We start from the raw sequence: 21,424 nt of genomic DNA, 5'->3' as shown, positions 1-21,424 counted from the left end.
TTGGCATGGCATATAAAAATTAATTCTCAATTGCCTTACTTGGATGAATTAAGGTAAAAGTAATTCCAAAATAAATACGATTGTGCTGTATTAAAAAAAAAAAACGGTACTGAATTTGAATAACACGATTTTTATCCACTGTAATGTAAATTTGTCGTTATTCTTCACTTACCACTAGAGGGACCCCGTACCACACACAAGAATCAAACAACGGGAAACCATTTTAAGGAAGCTACCAATATTTTACGTAATACTCGCAAGGCACAAAAAAGTAAATAAAATAAAATAAAAAATAAAATAATAATATATATAAATTTTATTATATTATTAAATAAATAAAAATAATAATATTGACCTAGTGATGATCTCTTCAAACCAATCAAATGGATTTTGTGTGAAATCTGGTCCCGTTTAAACACTAAACAACTATTCTGTTGCGTGAATGCAAACAGGCTAATAGTAACTTCCTACCTAGTGGAAGAGGATTTAACTGACCTCATCTAACACCCACTACTCACACAGGTCACTCAGATACAGATTGCCGGTCTGGTGCGGACTGCCATGAAGATCATGGGGGTCGGGAATCATCCTTCCCTACAGATGCTTTATGAGCAGTCCGTCACCAGACTGGCACAGAAAATTGTTACTGACCCGACTCACATTCTGCATCATGAGTCCCAGCTACTGGCTTCCGGCAGGAGATTCAGGGCCCCCAGAACCAGGCTGAACCGCTACAAGAACTCATTCCTGCCGACATCCATCAAATTACTTAATAACCGACATTAAATAAGTGGTGCAATATATATATATATATATATATATATATATATATATATAGGAGTGTGTGTGTATTATTTATTTTAATTATCTCTTTCTATTCTGTTGTTTTTTTTCCTTACTGTAAACTGCAGCTGGACAGAGTCCAGGAAAAAGTTCCCCACGGGGAAAATAAAAGTATATCGTATCGTATCGTATCGTATCGTATCGTATACAGAGCACAAGCATATTTACACACATTACAAAAGATAAGTATTGTTAAAAATGATTTGTTTTACACAATTAAAAGTTCCCTGCTGTCTTACTAAGATGTCTGTGACAATTTTCATTTTGGACAACATTATAATCTTACATAAAATCAAAAGATGCAAGGGGAAAATAAGCCCTTTTGTCAAAATACCCCTGCAGCTCTGCTTACCTTAGACTTTGGTGTAACGTTTTGCTCCTCTGTGCCTCGACTGTAAAGCAATGGTGCTGGCGAATTACACCATTATTGGTGTCAGTCACACTTGATGGGTTGGTAGGCACTCCAGGGACTTAACTATTTGCAAACAAACAATAATATGGGACACCACAGTGATAAAGGAAACATTCCAACAGTACTTGGTAAGCAGCCAGTTTTATTCGACATTTACAAACAGTCATGTAGTTGAATCGATCTGAAGTGTGGCGTTCCGGTTCGAATACACACACTCTGATAGCACAAATCACTGAAAATTACAAAGCGTTTTTTGAACAACTGCTGCACTTGTAAGAATATTTATTTACCATGCAACACAGTGTCCGTGGAGGTATGCAAATTGTGTTAAAAGAATCACAGTACATCTACAAGTATATGTGAACACTAAAATAATTAATCACACAAATTGTCAGGATTTTCATTTTGTTTTAGTATTCTATTCAAAAATGTCATTTCAAATGAAGTCAGCATTAAAACAGATTTTTTATTTTTTTTTTAAATGATACCACAAATAAAGCTACGCTTACACTATGTTCTTAGTGGCGACGGCAGCCCGGTTTCAGGCCACCATGGGCAAAACAGGATAGTCGCAAAACAGGATAGTCGCAAAACAACGCGGGTGGATGAGCTACGTAAACGTGACAGGCCGGGATTGCCCGGCGAGATGTTTTAGTTGTCAGATATTTGCAACAGCAGTCAAGATGCGCATGAGCGACTTAATTTGGTGAATGCAACAATACCCGACAGTACCGTATTAGGGTGTACCACAACTTGAAAGGGCCCCATGAAGGGATGGGAAACATTTACTGTAGTTCCAGCATCTCACCCTTTCGCCTGCAACTCTTCTCAAGTGACGCCATGCGTTTAATTCACTACAAGGCCCCGCCGTGCCATAGCTGCTTAGAACACTTGGGAGATACAAGAAAAATTAATGAATTAGTTGTTGACAGAAAAATAATATGATCAAATATATACTGAGCGGCAATTTGCATGTTTCGCCTTTGGAGCGGGACCAGAGGGCCACCAACGTACTCCAAAGCTGCCTGGTATCCACGTTAAAAGCTTTGACAGAACATTGCAAAGGTGAGTGACCCCATTAGCAAGACTTGAAATACGGAGGGGGAAACTTGGCTGCCGTGGCCGCTACGAATACAATGAAAACGTACTGTAGATGAAGTAGGGAGGGAAGTGGCGACAATGTTAAGGGTCCATGAGCGACAGGGCCATAGAAAATACTATGTTCAGTCTGCAGCATTGAAGTAGTCGGTCTTCAAATCATGCATGTACATCAAAAACTCTCCCGAAATGGTTTGGCGGGAAATCATTTGACCCACGCAACCAGGAGGCGGTTATATCAGGCTTACAAAATCCAGGTAGAAAAATTGGACTAAAGAATTACATTCACTCACGAGTCCTTACAAACCTCAAACTACAAACCACCCCCAGCAGCAGACCATCAAAAACTACAAACTCGACCTTAAAAAAAAAAAAAAAAAGGTTTGTTAAAGTAGCTCGGTCATAGTAAAATGTTTACTATTCCTCGCCAGGCACTTCAAGATGTTCAGTGAGCTTGCAGCTGCTGAGATGAGACTGAAAGGCATTTCATGCGTCATCCTCATTGTTCTAAAGAGCAGGGGTTCTCAAACTGGGGAACCCGGACCCCAGGGGTCTGCTAGTCTTTGCTTAGGGGCACACAAAATATTTGAAATCAATTATATCGTATCATTTTTAAACGTGCGTCTCTACAGACGGGGCAACGCAAAACGATTTTAACATATTATCACATACTGCTAAATCTGACATCCCTGCATGATGAGAGTCTGTGTTTTTTTTCCTTATTTACTGCAGAACAAAGAAATGCAAATTACAGATTTTTTTTATACCAAAACGAATGGCATATTTTTTTAGATTTTACATTAATTCTGTCTCTTTTTTCCTTAGAGAATTATAGTGTCTTTTCAAGAACAAGCGCAATTAACTTGTATGTTTTTAAATTCCCTTATTACTTTCTTCCCTCATTAAAATCTGACTTATTATTATTATACGATATAGTCTTTAAAAATTCTGCTTTAGCTTCAAATAATTATTCATTTTCATCCTGACAAAATACAACTTTATTCTCACAGCACTGCAACTAGTTTCTTCCCCCCCCCAAACAATTGTGTTATTGTAACTTTGCAACTTTCTTGTAAAAATTCAGCAACTTTTGAATTTGTATTGGATTTAAGGGTACACGTGGTAATCCTTGGAGAACACTTCCCCCCTGCCAAGTATGCCTGAACCCCAAAGGTTTGAGAAGCCCTGCTACAGACTACCGATAAAACATACAAATTCAAGTTTTGCTTCCAAGTTGATATATTAATCAGATATAACAACATTTCTCTATTTCTTGTCAAACAATAAATATTGAAGTGGTGTTAGCTGCTATGTTAAGATTGTCTCGCGTTTAAAAGTCACTTTACTGTCCCTCCTATTCACGCTACTCAAACATGAAGAAAATCAAAATCCCCATTTTTTTTTTTTTTGTTATGTACACATATAGACGAAATCTGACCTCTGCATTTGACCCATTACAGCAAACACACACCGTTAGTGGCACCCACTGGAGCAGCATATCTGGCCTGAGTTTGCCTTTAAAAGAAACTTGGCCAACAAACATAGCACACACAAAAAGAAATATGATCATGTGCCAAAGCGATATTCACACTAATTATCTAATGCCTCTGTGTTTCACGTCCATGAAATGTGTCAGTTAGGGGGGGGGGGGGGGGGGCAAATCACCACCTTCTCCTCCAGCGAAGTGTAACATGTCCACTATAGAACAGAAAATCCACGATACGACACAGGGCAATCTCGATGACACTTTTTATACTTGGCATCATTTCATTTTGTTGGCACATACTTAAAATGCACCTTTTTTTAAAAAAAAAAAGTATCCTCAGCACTAGCCAGGGTCATTGCTACAAAACTGTACTTAATTTCCATCCACACATTTTCTACCATTATCCCTGTTGACTTTGGGTGAGAGGCGGTGTACACCCTGGCTTGGTTGCCAGCCAATGGCAGAGTACCGTACATACAAATAACCTTTCACATCTATCGAACATTTTAAGTGTTCAATTAACTTAAGCGACAGTGCTGGAGAAAACTCCCAGAAGCACGGCGAGAAGGAGCAAACTGCACACAGGAAGGCCTGAGCCGAGAGCCGAGAGCCGAGAGCCGAGAGCCGAGAGCCGAGAGCCGAGAGCCGAGAGCCGAGAGCCGAGAGCCGAGAGCCGAGAGCCGAGAGCCGAGAGCCGAGAGCCTTCCGATTCCCTTACAGGATTAATAAAGATCCTTGTGCTTCGCAACACTAACCCACCATATCATCCACAGCTAACCTGTAGCACAAAACTTTGGTATCATTAGTGGAAAAGTCAAATGAATCACACTTGAAACAAAAATAAGTATTTGCTATTGCGCTAATGCGTACCACTAAGCCTAATATGCAGATGCATCTCAATAAATTAGCATATTGTAAAACTTTATTGCAGTCGTTCAATTTAAAAGTGAAACACATTATAGCATATAGATTTATTAGACTATTTTGGAAGATACTTTTTAGTAGGCTAATTCTGACCTAAATTGTACAATTGGAAATTCATGTTGATTGTTTATGTACATGTGTTGTTGGCAATTTTGTAAAAGAAATAAAAATATTTCATACTGCGGTAATCTATACAATATATGACAAGGTTCCAGACTGCCCCCCAAAATGGTGGCATTTTGCCCCTATAATTTGAAAAAAGTGCAACCGGTAAACTTGCTGACTTTAATATTCTTGAATAGTTTTTTTTTTTGCTGCTGACAAATTTCGGTTCCAGACTTCAACCAATTTATCAGTCGTATAGTGAAACACAAGAATGAATATTTATTTTGCAAGTCAATTTACAATGTGTGCTCCTAAATCTTCTACTTACACGCTAAAATTTCAGGGTTAGGGCCACTTTGCTCCTAGTAAAAATAAAAATAATAATAATAAGATGAAAGAAAAGTTAGCCCTGTATGACTTTGACTTCTTCAATTATTTGACTACAATAAATTACACTGAATTAACATCTCATTTTAATTCAGTGATTCTCACAATCATGGTGTGTGATGAAGACAACTGGTGGCTACTTGACAACGAATGCCTAAGTACAGTTCAGTTATATTTCACTTATGTCAGATACAATTGTATTTAATCTTATAGAAACCTTTATTTAGGCATACATTTGTGCAACACACTTTAACTGAACTAACTATATACAGTGAAATGTGTTTCCGTTTCTTAAATTTAAGCCCAAAATCTGTCCATCCATTTTGTGTACTGTTCTTATCCTCACCGGTTTACAATCAGGAAATGTTGCTTTCACGCTACGGCTTTGCTAATGTAGAATATTGTTTTATATTATATTGTCTTTTTTTTTTCTTTCATAAATGAATTAAATAAATGAAATGATTATGGTGGCGCTATTTTTTGAGGGGAGATATGGTGTAAAAAGTTTGAGAACCCTCGTTCTAATTTATTGAGATGCTCCTGTATGATGTAGGAAGCAGACAATTTCAACTTCTGTAAATGTTTAGGGAACTTTGGATGAGTATTAGAGTAATATTCCGCCCCATCTTTCACATAAAGTCTATTTTAGGCCTAATCTCATTTATTATTGAACCTACGTGGGCAGTGAATAAATGGCAACTCGCATTGGAAAGTACTGATAATAAGCACAGAGTATATTTGCACTTTGACGCACATGACGAGTGCCATCAGACGCTTAGTCACATCTTCAGGGAGCACACGTGTTAGGACACATTATCCATTTACTGCGAGTGTTATGTGGCACAAAATTGGTTTCTCACTTACTCGTCCTACTTCCCAGTGGAAGCACGACGTCCAGAAGTTCGTTGTTTTCAAGCCATTACCGGGACGTGTAGCCCATCTCGTGTAACTTCCTCAGGAGGATCTGAGTGAGGTCAAAGGTTGTGAAGCTGATCCCCACCGCAATGGGCCCTTTCACCCAGTTCATACTCAAGCCTTTATAGAGTCCTCGGACAACCCCCTCCTCGGACACGATGTCCCTCATGGTGCCCAGGATGGTGCCGTACGTGTGACCCGTGACCCCTGCGGTCTGCATGCGCCGCCGTACCACGTCCAACGGGTATGACGCCGATTGACCGATGAGGCCCGCGCAGGCCCCGAAGGCCAGCCGCTCATACGAGTAGGGCTGTGGGCGCCCGCTTCTCTCTGCATCACAGTTATGGGGTAAAAACAATGTTCACGCCTAAAACACCAAGACTGAGGCGAGTGTGCGAAGGCGTTCTTGTCGTACTTATACTGTACCTGCATGAAGCTTTTTCAGCGTCTCATAGGTAAAGAAGCTGAGGCCCGCATAGGGGACCACGCCCAGCATGGTGGGTGTAAAACCTCGATACAGGGTCTTCAGTCCCTCTTCCCGGGAGATCCGCACAAACACATGCATAATGTTACTGTACCTAACAACACAGGGCATTGGAATTAAATATGAAACTGTGGCTGCGCAAGAAACAGTAAAAACTGTCGGTGAAAGAGTCCCAATGGTTGCAATTAGGCCATTTGCGGGATTATGTTATGCGAGGCCATGAAGCTATCTGATTGTGATAGGATGAGCGAGTGTCTGGAGGTGAAAGTGAGTGAGCAGAATTGTGTTTGTGCACAGTGAGCTGACAACTGAAAAAAATGTATCAATGAGGTCATTGATTTATCAACATGGACTCTTCTATCATCACTTAAGTGTCAACTATAGAGAGAGACTGATAGACGCCAATATTTGTCATTTTTAAGCATACAGAAACTGAAATAAAGTACAAGACCTACAAAAATAAACTATTGAATATTATCCTAACAAGAAAGAAAGATTATTATTAGAGCAGAATAAAAAATACACCCAAGAAATATGGAATATACTAAATCATGTAATTAAAAAAAGCTATAAAATTAATAAAATTAAAAATAAATAGAATATTCAGAATATTTTATAAAAGATAAAAAATATTGTTAATGAAAACATTTCAAACATAGTTAATGATTTTTGTTTTGTTAATGTCGACAGTAATTTGGCAAAAAAAAATCCTGAGCCAAGAAACAAACGTGAAATAGATAAGCACATTAAAAATAATTCATCCAATATGTGGTTTAATGCTGTTAATGATACAGAAATATTAAATGTTGTTAAAACATTAAAAGATAAAAAATCCACTGACTGCTTCAACATTGATATGACATTAGTAAAAAGTATTATAGAATATGTTGTGCAACCTTTCACATATATGTAATATTTTGTTTAAAGCCGGTATATTTCCATCAAAAATGAAAATAGCAAACGTTATTCCTATTCATAAAAATTGAAAAAGACACATATTCACTAATTATAGACCAATATCACTGCTGCCACGGTTCTCAAAAATTCTAGAAAAAATGATTTTCATATCGAATTTTATTGAGAAACATTAGCTTTTAAGTGAAATTCCATACGGACTACCTCAATGGCAGTCATAGAACTCGTAGAAGCAATATCTACAAACATAGATAATAAAAAAAATAAATACTGTTGGAATTTTTATAGATCTAAAAAAAAAAAAAAAAAAGCATTTGATATCATCATTCTATATTAATGAATACATTAGAGAGATATGGCATAAGAGGTTTAGCATATAAATGGATGAAAAGTTATTTGGACAATAGATATCAGTACTTGTAGTTAAACAATATACTATCAAAACATTTGAAGATCACTCAGGGAGTTCCCCAAGGGTCTGTGCAAGGCCCAAAACTATTTATATTGTACATAACATTCTGGCTACTGTGGAGAATGAATTGAACATATTAAAAAACGACTTTGACTTAAACAAATGTATGTTTATATGTTTAATAAAACCAATCAATCAATACTGTCATCGGCGGATAAGAGATCAATTTAAAATTGGGTTGTTTTGGCGAGTCATGGCGAGTCATGTTTGGAACTTCCTGCACTCTTTGTTGTTTTTGAACTTTTTTTTTTTCTTTCTTTTTTTTTTCTCAGGAGAGCTCAGTATTGTTCATTCGATTTGACATCATCATTGCTCTCCTTTTTTTAAAAAACAAACAAACAAATCAATTAAAAACATTTTAATAAATGTTTTTTTTTAAATATATATACATTTATATATACATATACACACACATATATATATATTTATTTATTTTTTGGTATGTGGGTGAGTATGTGTATGTGCGTGTGTGTGTGTGTGTGCGTTCGTGCGAGCGTGTGTGTATTCATCAGTTCACCTAAAGCCCATTAAAAAAAAAAATCCCATACTAATAATATAATATAATAATAAATTGCCAGATGCAGAAACATCAATGTAAGTTATCACGATGTAGTGGCTCTCGCTAACAGACAGAATTAAGTAACCGGAATTAGGTTAAAAAATTCTATATACGTAGACCATGTTTCTATAAATTTTGATATTTGGTTTTTATTTGAGGCAGATATTTTTTCCATTAAAATGTGATTTATAAGGAGGTTAGACCATTGGTCGATATTCAGAGTTTGTTTATTTTTCCAGTTAACAAGAATTGTTTTTTTAGCGATAGTAAGGGCTACAAGTGTAGATTGAAATTGTTTATGTGGTAAGTCAGTTGTTGTTAGGTCACCTAGCAAACACAAGTTTGGAGATAAAGGTATCCTACAGTCCAAAATAGCGGAAAGTTTTTCTAAGACTTTAGTCCAGAAATACATAACCGGAGTACATAACCATAAAGCATGAACATAAGTGTCTGTAGTGTTTTGTAAGCATTGGAGACAAATGTCGGAATCTGAGAGTCCCATTTTCTTCATCATATATTGAGTAATGTATGTTCTGTGAATAATTTTATCGTGGATAAGTTGTAAATTTGTGTGTTTTGTCATTTTAAATGCGTTTTCACAAACTTGAATCCAAAAGTCAGGTTCCGGTGCTATAGACAAGTCTGTCTCCCATTTCGAGATGGGTAAAGACATTTTATCAGTATATGAAAGTAACTTATATATTTTTGAAAGTTTTTTTGTTGTTGTCGGAGAAAGCTTGTTAATATCTTTAGCTAAAACAGGCGGTTGGAGCGTACCCCGAATTTTTTTCTTTATCATATTTTTAACTTGTAGATAATGTAAAAAATTTCCGTTTTTTATATTGTATTTTTGGAGCAAGGATGTATATGATATAAACATATTATCTGAGAAGAGATGGTGGAGATGTGTAATTCCTTTCTGCTCCCACACAGCTAAATGAAACGGTTGGTTGTTAAGTTGAAAGTCGGGGTTATGCCATAGGGGAGAAAGTCCACAGGGCTCCACTTGGGCTTTTGTCAATTCTAGTGCCTTCCACCAGGCAGTCACGGTGGCGGAAATCATTGGGTTTTTAAAACAATTATGACGCTTAATCGATGTTGTAATAAAGAGTAAATCTCGAAGTCTGAGGTTATTACAATCCTTCTGTTCTAGTTCCAACCAACAGTTAGTGTCTCTGTTGGGTTGTGCCCATAGAACGATATATTGTAGCTGGTTAGCTATATAGTAGTACATAAAATTTGGTGCCTCTAGACCACCTTTGGATTTGCTTTTCTGAATAGACTAAACTTTGCTTTTTTTTTATTCCAGTAAAATTTTGTTACGGCTGAGTCCAACAACTGGAACCATTTAGCCGTAGGTTTAAATGGAATCATTGAGAAAAAATAGTTTATTTTAGGTAAAACTTTCATTTTAATGGTGGCTATTCGTCCTATTAGAGAAATAGGAAGATTATTCCAGCGCTCCAAGTCACTATAAATTTTATCCAGAAGTGGAGAAAAGTTTAAATGAATTAAATCAGTTAATTTAGGTGAGATTTTTATGCCTAAGTATTTTAAATTACCTATAGGAAATGAGTAGTGTGGGTCCTGGCTTGCAGGGTTCCATGAATTTTCTGTAATAGGTAGAAGTGTTGATTTTGTCCAGTTAATAGAATAATCTGATAACTGTGAGAATTTAGTTATTAAATTAAATACTTCCCCTAGCGAAGTAGCCGGCTTTTCTAAATAAAGTAAGATGTCATCGGCATATAGATTAATTTTATGTTCTGTTACCCCAGAGTGAATTCCTTGAATCCTTCTTTCCTGGCGTATGGCTAATGCAAGTGGCTCAATAAATATTGCAAATAATAAAGGGGATAGTGGGCATCCCTGTCTTGTGCCTCTCTGTAAAGTAAAGCTCTGAGATATAATCCCATTAGTAGTAGCTGTAGCTTTTGGAGAATCATATAATACTGATACCCAGTGGATAAATGATTTCCCAAAGCCAAATTTATTTAAAACAGCAAAGAGGAAGGACCAGTTAACTTTGTCGAAAGCTTTTTCTGCATCCAATGATATAATAACTGCCTTTTTATCATGCCGCTGTGACATGCTAATAAGGTTAAAGAGTCTCCTAATATTATTAGTAGAGTGCCGATCTTTAATAAAGCCTGTTTGGTCGCTATGAATAATTGTCGAGATTACTGTTTCTAGTCTAGATGTGAAAGCCTTAGTGATAATTTTAATATCAGTATTAATTAGTGAAATCGGACGGTAACTTGATGGAAGGGTGGGGTCTTTTTCTGGCTTTAATAAAAGTTTAATTGCTGCTGTATTCATGTGTGGGCGTATGTAACCCTTAGTTTTAATTTCTGTTACTACTCTTAAGAATAGTGGAGCAAGCATTAACCAGAAGTGCTTAAAAAATATAGCCGGATAACCATCCGGGCCAGGTGCTTTGCCATTAGGCATACTATCTAGAGCACTGTACAACTCGTTTATAGTAAGTGGCGCATCTAACATGTCTTTATATTCAGTAGTTAACTGAGGTATATTTAAGCTACTGAGGAATGCCTCAATATGCTCAGGGTTAGGCTTGTTAGTTTCTAAGTATAGGTTACGATAATAGTTATAAAAAATGTGATTAATTTCTTCTGGTGATTGTGTGCATTCACCAGTTGTCCCTTTAATCGCCGTTATAAGAGACTTTTCCCGATTGCGTTGAAGTTGGTTTGCAAGAAATTTACCTGATTTGTTATTATATTCAAAGTTGTTATATCTCAATTGTTGTATTATAAATTCTGTCTTTTTAGTTAGCATATCGTCTAACTGTATTTTTGTATTTTGTAAGTCAGTCCATATTTGGTTATTTGGGTTTATTGCGTACTCATCCGTCAGTTGTTTAATTTTATCTTCCAAGTCTTTTTCTGATTTTTGATCCTGTTTCTTTTTATAAGATGAATATGATATAATTTTACCTCAAATTACTGCTTTCCCAGTTTCCCAGAGAAGAGATGGCGATAGGTCTGGAGAGTCATTTATTTCCAAAAAGTCTGCCCATTCTTTTTTTATAATTTTGTCAAACTCTGCGTCGTTTAGCAGTGAGATGTTAAACCGCCATGTCGGTGGTGGTTTAAAGGTATAATCAACTTGTAGGGAAAGGGAGACTGGTGCATGGTCGCTAATAATAATAGGATGTCTTTTTGTAACAGTTTTATCAGCAATAGAGTTATTTGTAAGAAAATAATCAATTCTTGAAAAAGACCGTTGCACAGCGGAAAAGAAGGTAAATTCCTTCTTATTTGGGTTTTTAAGTCTCCAGCTGACGACGAGGCCAAAGTCATCCATATATTCCCCTATTACTTTAGTAGATTGTAATCGTCTACATGTTGTATTATTAGAACGGTCAATTAATGGATTTAAGACTGTGTTAAAGTCTCCTCCAATAATAATAGTAGAGTTCGCTGCTAAATCAAACAGCTGAGAGAAAAATTCATGGAAAAAGGCCGGATCATCATTATTAGGGGCATATAAATTACCAAGTGTATATATTTTATTAAATATAGTCACCTGAATAATAATGTATCGGCCCTGTGGGTCTGTTATTGTATTATTTAAAGTAAAGAGTAAATTCTTATGTATGAGTATACAGACTTCTCTTTGTCTACTATTATAAGGGGCAGAGTACGCTTGGCTAAAATTCTTATCAATAAGTAATTTTTCTTCAGACTTTTGTAGGTGGGTTTCTTGTAGGAGGCAAATATCTGCTTTTAATTTTAAGAGATGGTCTAAAGTTTTTATTCTTTTTGCTTCTGAGCGAGCGCCACAAACATTCCAGGAAACCAGAACTAATTTATGCATACAAACAATATAGACTCAGTCCTGTGTATATATCTGCATAGGCCATTTGTCAGTATTAGTATGTTATAGGATAGAATCAAAGTGGTTAGGGGGTTTATGTAATTTGTGTAAAATATGAGGTAACGAGTAAGTAAATATAACAGTGAAAAAACAGGTAGGGAGGTAAAAGTAAAGGAAGTTAACGGGGGATTAAACATAAAAATACACCAATAACTGGTAACCTAAGCGAGATTTTTGTTTAAATATACTTTAGATATAGTTATGTATTTAATAATATATTTATAATATCGCCTAAACATAATGAGTATTCATATTTAAGGTTTTATAACCACATATACAGTATATGTATACATCTAATGATCAAACAAAGTTTAGTTCCACCAATGCCATTTAGAACAGGCAGGGAGTGGAGTTGGGGTTCCGGAATAGTTGGCCATCGATGTATAGTTTATCGACGACCATCGCAGTCCGTTTACCCTCCTGCCTATTTTGTTTCATTATAGGAAACAGTACCTTTCGCCGCTCATTAATCTCTCTCGGGAATTGGTCGTTCATTCCAAATGAGGTCCCTTTAAGCTCCCGTCCTTTACTTTTAACAAATTCTTTCTGTTTAAAATGCTGTTTTTGAACTGAAAACAAACATAATTGAAAGATGAACAATTTATTTAACCCTCATTTGTTAAAAGTATTCATTTAGCTTCCTAAGACATGCTACTTGCTACTGTAAAGCTGTTTAATAGGCATACAGACGCTCCCCTACTTACGAACATTCGAGTTACGAACAACGGTACATACGAACATGTCTGGGCGCATGCGCGCATGTCAAAAAATGTTCGGAAAGAGATGCTGTAAGTTAGATTTTTTATTGAGTACTGTAGTGCTTCTTTCCGCCGCTAATACCGACGCTTGGCGCTGTGAGAGCTCACCCAGCATTGGAGGCTGAGCAACGTGTCGAGGAGGAGGAAGAAGAAACGCCTGTCGCTCATAGATAAAGCCATCGCACTCTTCGAGCAGCAAGACCCAAATATTGAACGTTGCACAAAGGTTGCAAATCAATTGAATGATGCCATACAGTGCGCTCCCGCATCATTTATGATGAAAAAAGAAGAAAACTGTGCAATCGTCGTTAGATCGCTTCTTTCGGCCAGTTTCTAGTAAATCCTCCAAGGAAGATACTCATCAACCCTCATCTTCTTCTCCGCGACCCTCAACTTCTTCCTACATTGAAGTTACGGAGGAGGAAGTAACTTTTGAAGCCCATTCCAGCGACGACGAAGAACCTCTCATGATATAAAATCCTCCTCTTCCTCCTCCTCCTCCTCCATCAAATCCTTAAGCATCGAGTACATCTTCCAAAAGTAAGTTAAACTTCATTTTATTTATCTTATTACGTACATGTACATACTGTGTGTGTCTCTCGCTCTCTCTCTCTAACATACGTAGTATAGTACAGTACTGTACGTATTCTCTTTAAACATAAATTATAATACAAAATATAGCACTGAAGCAACTTACGAACAAATTCACCTTACGAACGATCGCTCGGAACGTAACTCGTTCGTAAGTTGGGGAGCGTCTGTATGTGTAAAAGCATTTATTTTTTTAAGTTAAGAATGTTGTGGTTTTGCATGTATACAGAGTAAGACATTTAGCAGGAGGCCTTAATTTGTGAAGAAACAAAATAACTGTGTCTATTTTTATGCAAATCTTATGTATATTAAAATTTCCCCACAAATGTGATCCCCCCCCCCCCCTCCTATTTTCCAATGGGGAAAAAATGAGGCATATATTTAGCAAAGAGTATTTTCTTTCTAACCTCAATCTTCTATTGAGGAGCTATGTCCAGTATTTTAGGAAATACAGTCAAAATGCTGATAGCATATTCATAATAGTATACCAATGTACCACTCAAGTTTAGTTAATTTTGTCTCAAGAAAAAAGTTGTAAAAGACTTCAAAAGATTCGGGATCACATAAAAAATTCCTTATTTTTTCAAAAGACAAGCACTGTTTTTTTGTTTGTTTTTTTACCTCAATAACTCATTCAAACCCCAAAACGTATAAATATGTTTTTTAATAATTTGTCCTTCACTCCCAAAAACATATTTATAAGTTTATGGTTTTTTTATGCCAGAGCATAAAGAAGGCTTTGATGCAGCTTCTGAAGAGGTCGTTTAAAGCAATGGTAGTTATTACAAAAACGGCCAGCAAGTGGCAGCAGAGTATAAGAGATCAGCTAGGGCCATGTTGCAACCAGCTTTTTTTGACAGTGTTTTTCAACAGGTTTGTGAATAATGATGAAACTTCGCTATATTCTAATTGTTGCAAAACGGAAACAGATACAAATATACTTTTTTGCCCTGATGTTTTTGTTACGTTTTTTTCATTTTGAATATTCCTGACAAATAACTGTTGTCATGGTGACATTTCTGATCATCGAAAAACTTTTCTAAATGCAGTCACTGTGTCGTTACAGTTGAAAGTGGCCTTACATTTCTTTTGGCGTAACAGCCATCCGAGCTCGCACCATGTCCAGAGGATACGTCAACATGGCTGCAGTGAGGCCTGCCATGGATCCAGCCAATAACCTCGGCAGTGGCGGGAGGACACTGGATCAAATGCCAAACAAGAAAATATCAGCCTTCTTAAAACCTTCATCTTAACTCTAAGCCCATTGTAATACAATCAAATGTGTGTTTGCAATGCTGAGGCTCACACTCACTTGTCCTGAAAGCCGTAGTAGTCTCCCAGCAGACTTTTGTACTGCTCGTGAGCACAGAACTGAATGGCGGCGTATGGGATGACTCGCACCATCGTGGCAGAGTTTCCACGCCACAGTGAGAAGAAGCCATCCTTAAGGTATGTGCGGTAGATTAACTTGTAGGCCTCCTGAAATACATACCAGCATCTTACTATTTGACTTGATGTCAAATTATGAATAAATAGCTTGAAACTTCGCTACAGTGTCAATATTTCATCAACACAAACTTACTTTTGCAGAGAATCTTGCTGAAGACACTGAAAAAAAAACGTATTTCAAACTCAGTTATTTGTGAATTCATTGAGAGACGAACAGTTGATATAAAAAGTCTACACACCCCAGCCCCAATTTTTTTTTCGTGTGTGTACAAGATAAATAATAATAAAAATAATAAACTTATTCCACTATTAATGTGACGTATAACCTGTATTTAAAAAAAATATATTTTTTTTTTTTTCAAGAAACGGAGGAAAAACTAAGAATTGAAATCTTGTGGTTGCACATGTGTGCACACCCTCTTCTAATAAGGATGTGCCTGTGCTCAAATTTATTTGAGATAAATCAGAGGCACTTCAAATGCCGGCATGAGTGTCCTAACCCCCATTTAATATAGTTTTGAATGTGATTGGAACCAAATTACCGCAGTTTTTTTTTTTTTTTTTTTACCTCTCCTATCTAAAATATTGGAAAATGTCATAAAAGTCACATTAATTGGGGACCAAATCTCATTCTTTTATATCACGACAATCTGGCATTTGAACAGAGGTGTGTAGACTTTTTCTATCTGCTGTAGCTATAAACCTGTGTTATCAACTATGTGGGCTAGTCAATCCCCCATAGTCTAAATATAACAAACAGTTTCCACATTTAGACCTTCCCAGCGTCCAACTTGCCTTGAAAGATGATTTTAGTCCTGTCCAAAGGCGCGACAGCTGTTTTGGCCACAGCTCCCGCTAAAGCCCCCGAGAAGAGCGAGTTGAGGACAGAGCGAGTCTGCTTCAGGCCCTGTGCGGCAAGGAAAGGGTCACTTTTCAGTTCAATCAAGTACCTACTGTGTAGGTCAACTATGTTGGGTTTGGATTGCTGTAGATTATTAAATATGAGTTTGCCTAAGAATATGTGATGGCCTTGGATGAGCAGCGGCAAAGAAAAGACAACATTTCGATACCCTACCGCAAATAGCAAATAAATGCAACTGACGTTGCCCAAAATGTTTAGAATTTAGGACATTTTTATTATTAATAGTAAACCATAAATATACCACAAACTATGATCATCAAACAGTTTATATCATTTCACTATTCCTAAGATAGAGACTGCTTAAATACAAGTTGTGGATATAAAAAGTTATTAAATTGTGTTTATTTCTTTCAAAGTGCTTGTCCTGTCTCTTGCCTATTAAAGGGTTTAAATTTTTCACAGGACAAACACAATCATTTCTTTTCAAACATAACGTGACTAATACAGCACAGACCGAGCTCTACGGGCCACCCCACAGACCTCCAATTAGATTTATGTAGGGACTTTGGCTTGAAACTTTTTTCTTTTTTTTTTTATTAATTCTTGAGCATTCTCGGGTTCCATAAGTTCACGGCCAATCAAGAAGCTCTCAAAGACAAACTTAGCCTGTAATTATTGTGCTCATTGATTCACTCACTTCTGACTGAGTGGAGGAGGCCCGCGGCAGCACTTCTCCGTGGGTGAGCGCTGCATGTTGATCCTGGACTCCACTCCCCATGCCCGAGGACTGTCACTCGACGCCACTGCCTCGGAGCGCAGTCATGAATCGCACCACTGGGGGGGGCAATAGCGTTGGGACCTGAAGAATAGGGGTCAGAAGGAACACAGATTAAGTCCAGTGAAAAACAATTAAATAAGGTTCGAGCAACATACACTATGTTATTATATTATTCTTCCTACGATAGAAATGCTTTTTGTAGAGGATCAACATGCCCAAAAACTCACCATCTTGCATCCTGGTGAAAATGTATGTGTCTTAGAGCAGTGGTTCTCAACTGTTGCTACTCTGGGACCCCAATTGTTAAAGAGTCACAATTCATTTGTCACTTTATATAAGTTAAGAACGACAAACTAAGTTTTTTTTTTTGTTTTTGTTTTTTAAACATCCTTTATAAATATATCAAAAGCATATTAAAGCACATAGCTAGCTAGCTATGATGTCTGCTAGCCAAAGGCTGAGCTGCACTGTATTTACAGAGCAGCTAGTGCAGGGGTGCACAAGTTCGGTCCTTGCGAGCCCCTTTCCAGCCTGTTTTCCATGTTTCTCTTCACTAACACACCTGATTCATGATCATGATTGTGCAGCTTGCTGATTAGCTGATTATTAGATTCAGCTGTGCTGCAGGAGGGAAACATGGAAAACAGGCTGGATAGGGGCTCTCGAGGACCAAACTTGAACACCCCTGAGCTAGTGAATAAAGTTTATTGATGCTTACCCAATATTGTATGTTCTATGTGGGAACTTGTTATGTCTCAGTACTGTTCAGGAAAAAAAAATTTTTTGAATCGAGAATCACTCGTTTACAGGTCCTCACCACAACGCCCCAAAAGTCACGAGGGGAAAAAAATACACAAAGTGAGTGGATATGTCTATCATGACAGGACACCCAAAAGGTCTCAGGTCGAAATTGAACAAGGAGTCTGCCATTTTTGTTTCAAGCAGCCATCTTGGGTGACCTCTGCGGAAGCATATGCCACGAGAAATGATCCAATTTCACTTAATTGGGCCATTTTTTTCCTTCTTCTACAAATCATGCATCTGGTAGTTTATGCCAGAAACATAGTGACAGGCAGAACAATTAAATGCTCTTTCACTAGATGGCAGAAGGATACATTAACGTTCATACAACAGAATAACAGCTTTGAATTCATCTAAGCAAGCCTGCATTTCACTCACGTCCATCTGAGAGTTGCTTGACACAAGATGATTATTTCAATATCTTTTTGTGACATATTTGTTTGATAGTGTGCAGTAGTGACATTCTTCTGATATCAAATATGTGAATACAGATTGGGAAATGCTGTCCTAGACAGAAAAATTTGCACGGCGGCACAGTTTGACCTTCATTTCGAGGATCTGCCTGGAAAAAAAAAGTGGGTGGGAGGGACTGTACATCACTGTTTACCGCTTTCATTTTGAATCCTAGGTTCTACAGAATCGGGTTAGCTTGTTAACTGGACCTCATTTTGCAAAATTGCCACTTTGGACAGCACATACTGCCGAACTATTATGGCGGGGAATCTTTCACTTGTGCACCCTTGTTACATTTAGCCACCTTGCAATAAGAGCCTGGGCAAAGTTAACATCTCAAAATATCTCCTCAAGAAGAGCAACACTGTTGACTTGTAGGTGAAAGGTGTCCGCTGCCAAGAGAACAACAAACATGTCGCTTCCTTGCTTGCATAGCATTACATTACATAACCCTATAAACACAAACGTATGTCACGCTTACCAGTAATGAGCATACCTGAGGTGACCGTAGCAACCGGATTCCCTCAAAGCGCAAAGATGTCTGCATTTGTGTTTGTAGCGAGCTAATCATTTTAGCAGGCGATCACTTATTCATATAATATTTAGCCTCTCAACTTCATCGTGACAAGTTAACACGGGTTTCACAGCCAATTATCAAACTAGAAAATGGCGGTGGACGTGCAATGCTCTTTAATTGGCAGCCGTACGTGTAATAAGTTGTCAGGTACATTCTTACACAAAACCAGTTCAGTGTTTGTATCAGTTCTTCAATTAATATACAAAAAGTGATGAAATATTACACAACTTTATCTGAACAAATTGGAGATCAACCAAAACCCTAGAATGCAAAAAAAACTTCCACTGAACTTGGAGAGTTCACCGTATTGCATTGAAAACAATTCATGCACGAACCCCACTCTATTATAATACAGTACAATGTTTGATTTGGTTGAAAACGCATCAAAGCCACCACGTCATGTTGAATCAACAGAAGAAGATAATAGGTAGCCAAGAGGAGAGCCAACAAGGGGCTCCTGTGGAATAGTGGGCCACTAATACTGCCCTCATTACAACAGAGCTTCAAGCCAGATCCTGAAATGGCCCCAAAGTGCCATTTTCACCTCACTCACTGTCCTCAACTCTTTCCCACACACATTTTGTTTGCAATTCATATCACTGTTCAACAAATTGCATGTTTTTGAAAGACAGTGATGACTGTTCGAGTCACTAGGGATGTATTACTCTATATTATAACTATTATCATTGTATATAATATTTAAGCGTGCTTGTATTTTTTTTCCTCCACACTTGTCTAGTAGTATACTTCAAATACGATAACAATGGGTGGTGTTAAGCACAGCGATGGAGCACACTGCACCATGAACTGAGTTTAGTCCTCAACGCGGGCAGCCCCGGTTCGATTCCTGGACCGAGCGGCTCATTCTTGCAGGTCATCCCCTATCTGTCACTCTCACATCCTATCTGAACTTCAGATTTCCTATCATTAAAAGGCAAAAGCATCTTGACCACCCCCCCCCACCCCTTTTTTTAAAGGGATTACTATGCAGAGAAAAAAAAATACAATGCAAATACAGACAAAATAGCAATTGAGTGACTACATTTTGTAACGGAGCAAGATTGTATGACTTGGCTTATGATTTGATTAACCCTGACGTCACCAATTGTTTTGAAATTGAGAGGTACTTTTTGGTACTAGCAGGGGCTTGACTTTAATTGCTGGATTTTGCTACAAAAACTTGGGACTTCTTGAACCTTGTAAAACGAGAAATAACCTTCACCTACTTAAGGGATGCTATGTTCATCAGCTGCTCAAAGTAGCTTGTTAACTTTGCATTTAAAGAGTGTGTCAGAAAAGTTCCAGGAGCGGTGTCGCAAAATATATATTTCAAACCTAAATGACAAACTACGAGTTCTCTCCTTCAATGTGGGCCAGACAATGCACTGATAAGATACAAGAGTTTGGGCAAGATAATGTGCTAGTTTACAAGGCCCTGGGCATCTAACAGTTCCTGGCAGAAAAAAACCTGGCAAGGCTGAGTGTAGGGTTTTATGTAATTATTTTTTTTATCCTTCCCGAACTCAAGGCTGCAGAAGGTCCCGGAAGAATGAACCCTTCCAGAAGGGCATGAAAGTTTGGGAGAAAAGACTGTCAAAGTGTTTACACTACTGTGGATGACTTAGATGAAGGAAACTTGTCATTTGGATTTGAAAAATGTCTTTTTTGACACCAGTCCTCGAACTTTTCTGACACATTAATGAGAAACAAACCTTGAAATAGTTAAATGGGTGTTGCATTAATCAGCTTGTAAAAGCTCGTTAACTTATTAACTGATCATGTTCTTCAGATTATGCACATTGACATTACTCAATTTTGAAACCCACCAAGCTTTCGGACGTTAAAGCATCACCTTGTGTCGTCACCTGCCTTAAAATAACACAATAATAACATGATACACAACCAGTTGCTTACCTGTTTTGACACCGGCACAATTTCCAATGCTTTGGAAAATTTCCCCCGGTTGTAATTTTCAAGACGAAAATAGTATTCCACGAAGTCACCTTTCGGTGTGAAAGTTAGCCAAACATTGGGTTAGATAACGCTAGCTAGCCGTTAGCTCGCTGCTACACAACTGCTTACGTTCATTTTTGAGTGGAGCAAATACGTCGCGGTAGACGTAAGCGAACTTTGTAGCGTAATATGTACTCTGACTTGTAAGTAATTCTATCATTCACCCGCACACTGGTGACTTTGAGTGGCTGACACCGTCCATGCTGCTGTTGTCGCTCCTCCTGTCACAAGCCCAAACAGCTCAGCCTGCCCCCCGCCGTCGTGAGGTTGACGAGAACGAGGGAATATGCATTATGGGAAATGTAGTCTAACTGCGGTGAGGCGTGCCAGGATAGGTCGGATTGAGGGGCGTCAAGAGAAGGAGGTCAGAGCAGAATTTCGGATTTGTTTGACCTTGAATCTCACACCCAAGTGTTAGAATAGGTAAATACATATTTCCTAACCCTTTATAGTAAAAATATGTCTTCTAAATTTGACACACCACATAGATCTTTAAGAGCACTGCCAAAAAATAAAATCACCAAGTACACATAGTGTATCTACGATGTTAAAATGACTCGCAAAGACTTGTCAGTCTTGACATGTGACTTGTGAGTTTCGACTTGACACTTACTTGTAACTTGCAAAACAATTACTTCCTCC

At 37.7% G+C, this 21,424-nt stretch overlaps 1 protein-coding gene across 1 annotated transcript; it reads right to left on the bottom strand.

The window, feature by feature from the left end:
- Window positions 1-1,380: 1,380 nt before the first annotated feature.
- On the bottom strand, window positions 1,381-21,018 carry slc25a42 (solute carrier family 25 member 42). The gene is made up of 8 exons (XM_077558120.1): window positions 20,684-21,018; window positions 16,858-17,019; window positions 16,094-16,205; window positions 15,432-15,457; window positions 15,162-15,328; window positions 14,932-15,048; window positions 6,597-6,748; window positions 1,381-6,500 (listed from the first exon to the last, which is right to left on the bottom strand). Exons 2-8 carry the CDS (start codon window positions 16,936-16,938, stop codon window positions 6,175-6,177), a joined length of 981 nt encoding a protein of 326 aa, XP_077414246.1. The 5' UTR covers window positions 16,939-17,019; window positions 20,684-21,018; the 3' UTR covers window positions 1,381-6,174.
- Between the last annotated feature and the right edge of the window lie 406 nt (window positions 21,019-21,424).

The sequence above is a fragment of the Vanacampus margaritifer genome, chromosome 2, assembly GCF_051991255.1.
Source record: "Vanacampus margaritifer isolate UIUO_Vmar chromosome 2, RoL_Vmar_1.0, whole genome shotgun sequence".
NCBI classification, from domain to species: domain Eukaryota; kingdom Metazoa; phylum Chordata; class Actinopteri; order Syngnathiformes; family Syngnathidae; genus Vanacampus; species Vanacampus margaritifer.
The sequence above is the reverse complement of the archived record's forward strand: the minus strand, read 5'-3'. Positions and strand labels throughout refer to the sequence as shown.

Coding starts and splice junctions, on each gene's coding strand:
- slc25a42 (XM_077558120.1), bottom strand. CDS start 16,938: ATGGGGAGTGGAGTCCAGGATCAACATGCAGCGCTCACCCACGGAGAA. Junction 15,329..15,431: donor CAGCAAGATTCTCTGCAAAA/GTAAGTTTGTGT, acceptor TATGTATTTCAG/GAGGCCTACAAGTTAATCTA. Junction 15,049..15,161: donor TACTACGGCTTTCAGGACAA/GTGAGTGTGAGC, acceptor CATTTGATCCAG/TGTCCTCCCGCCACTGCCGA.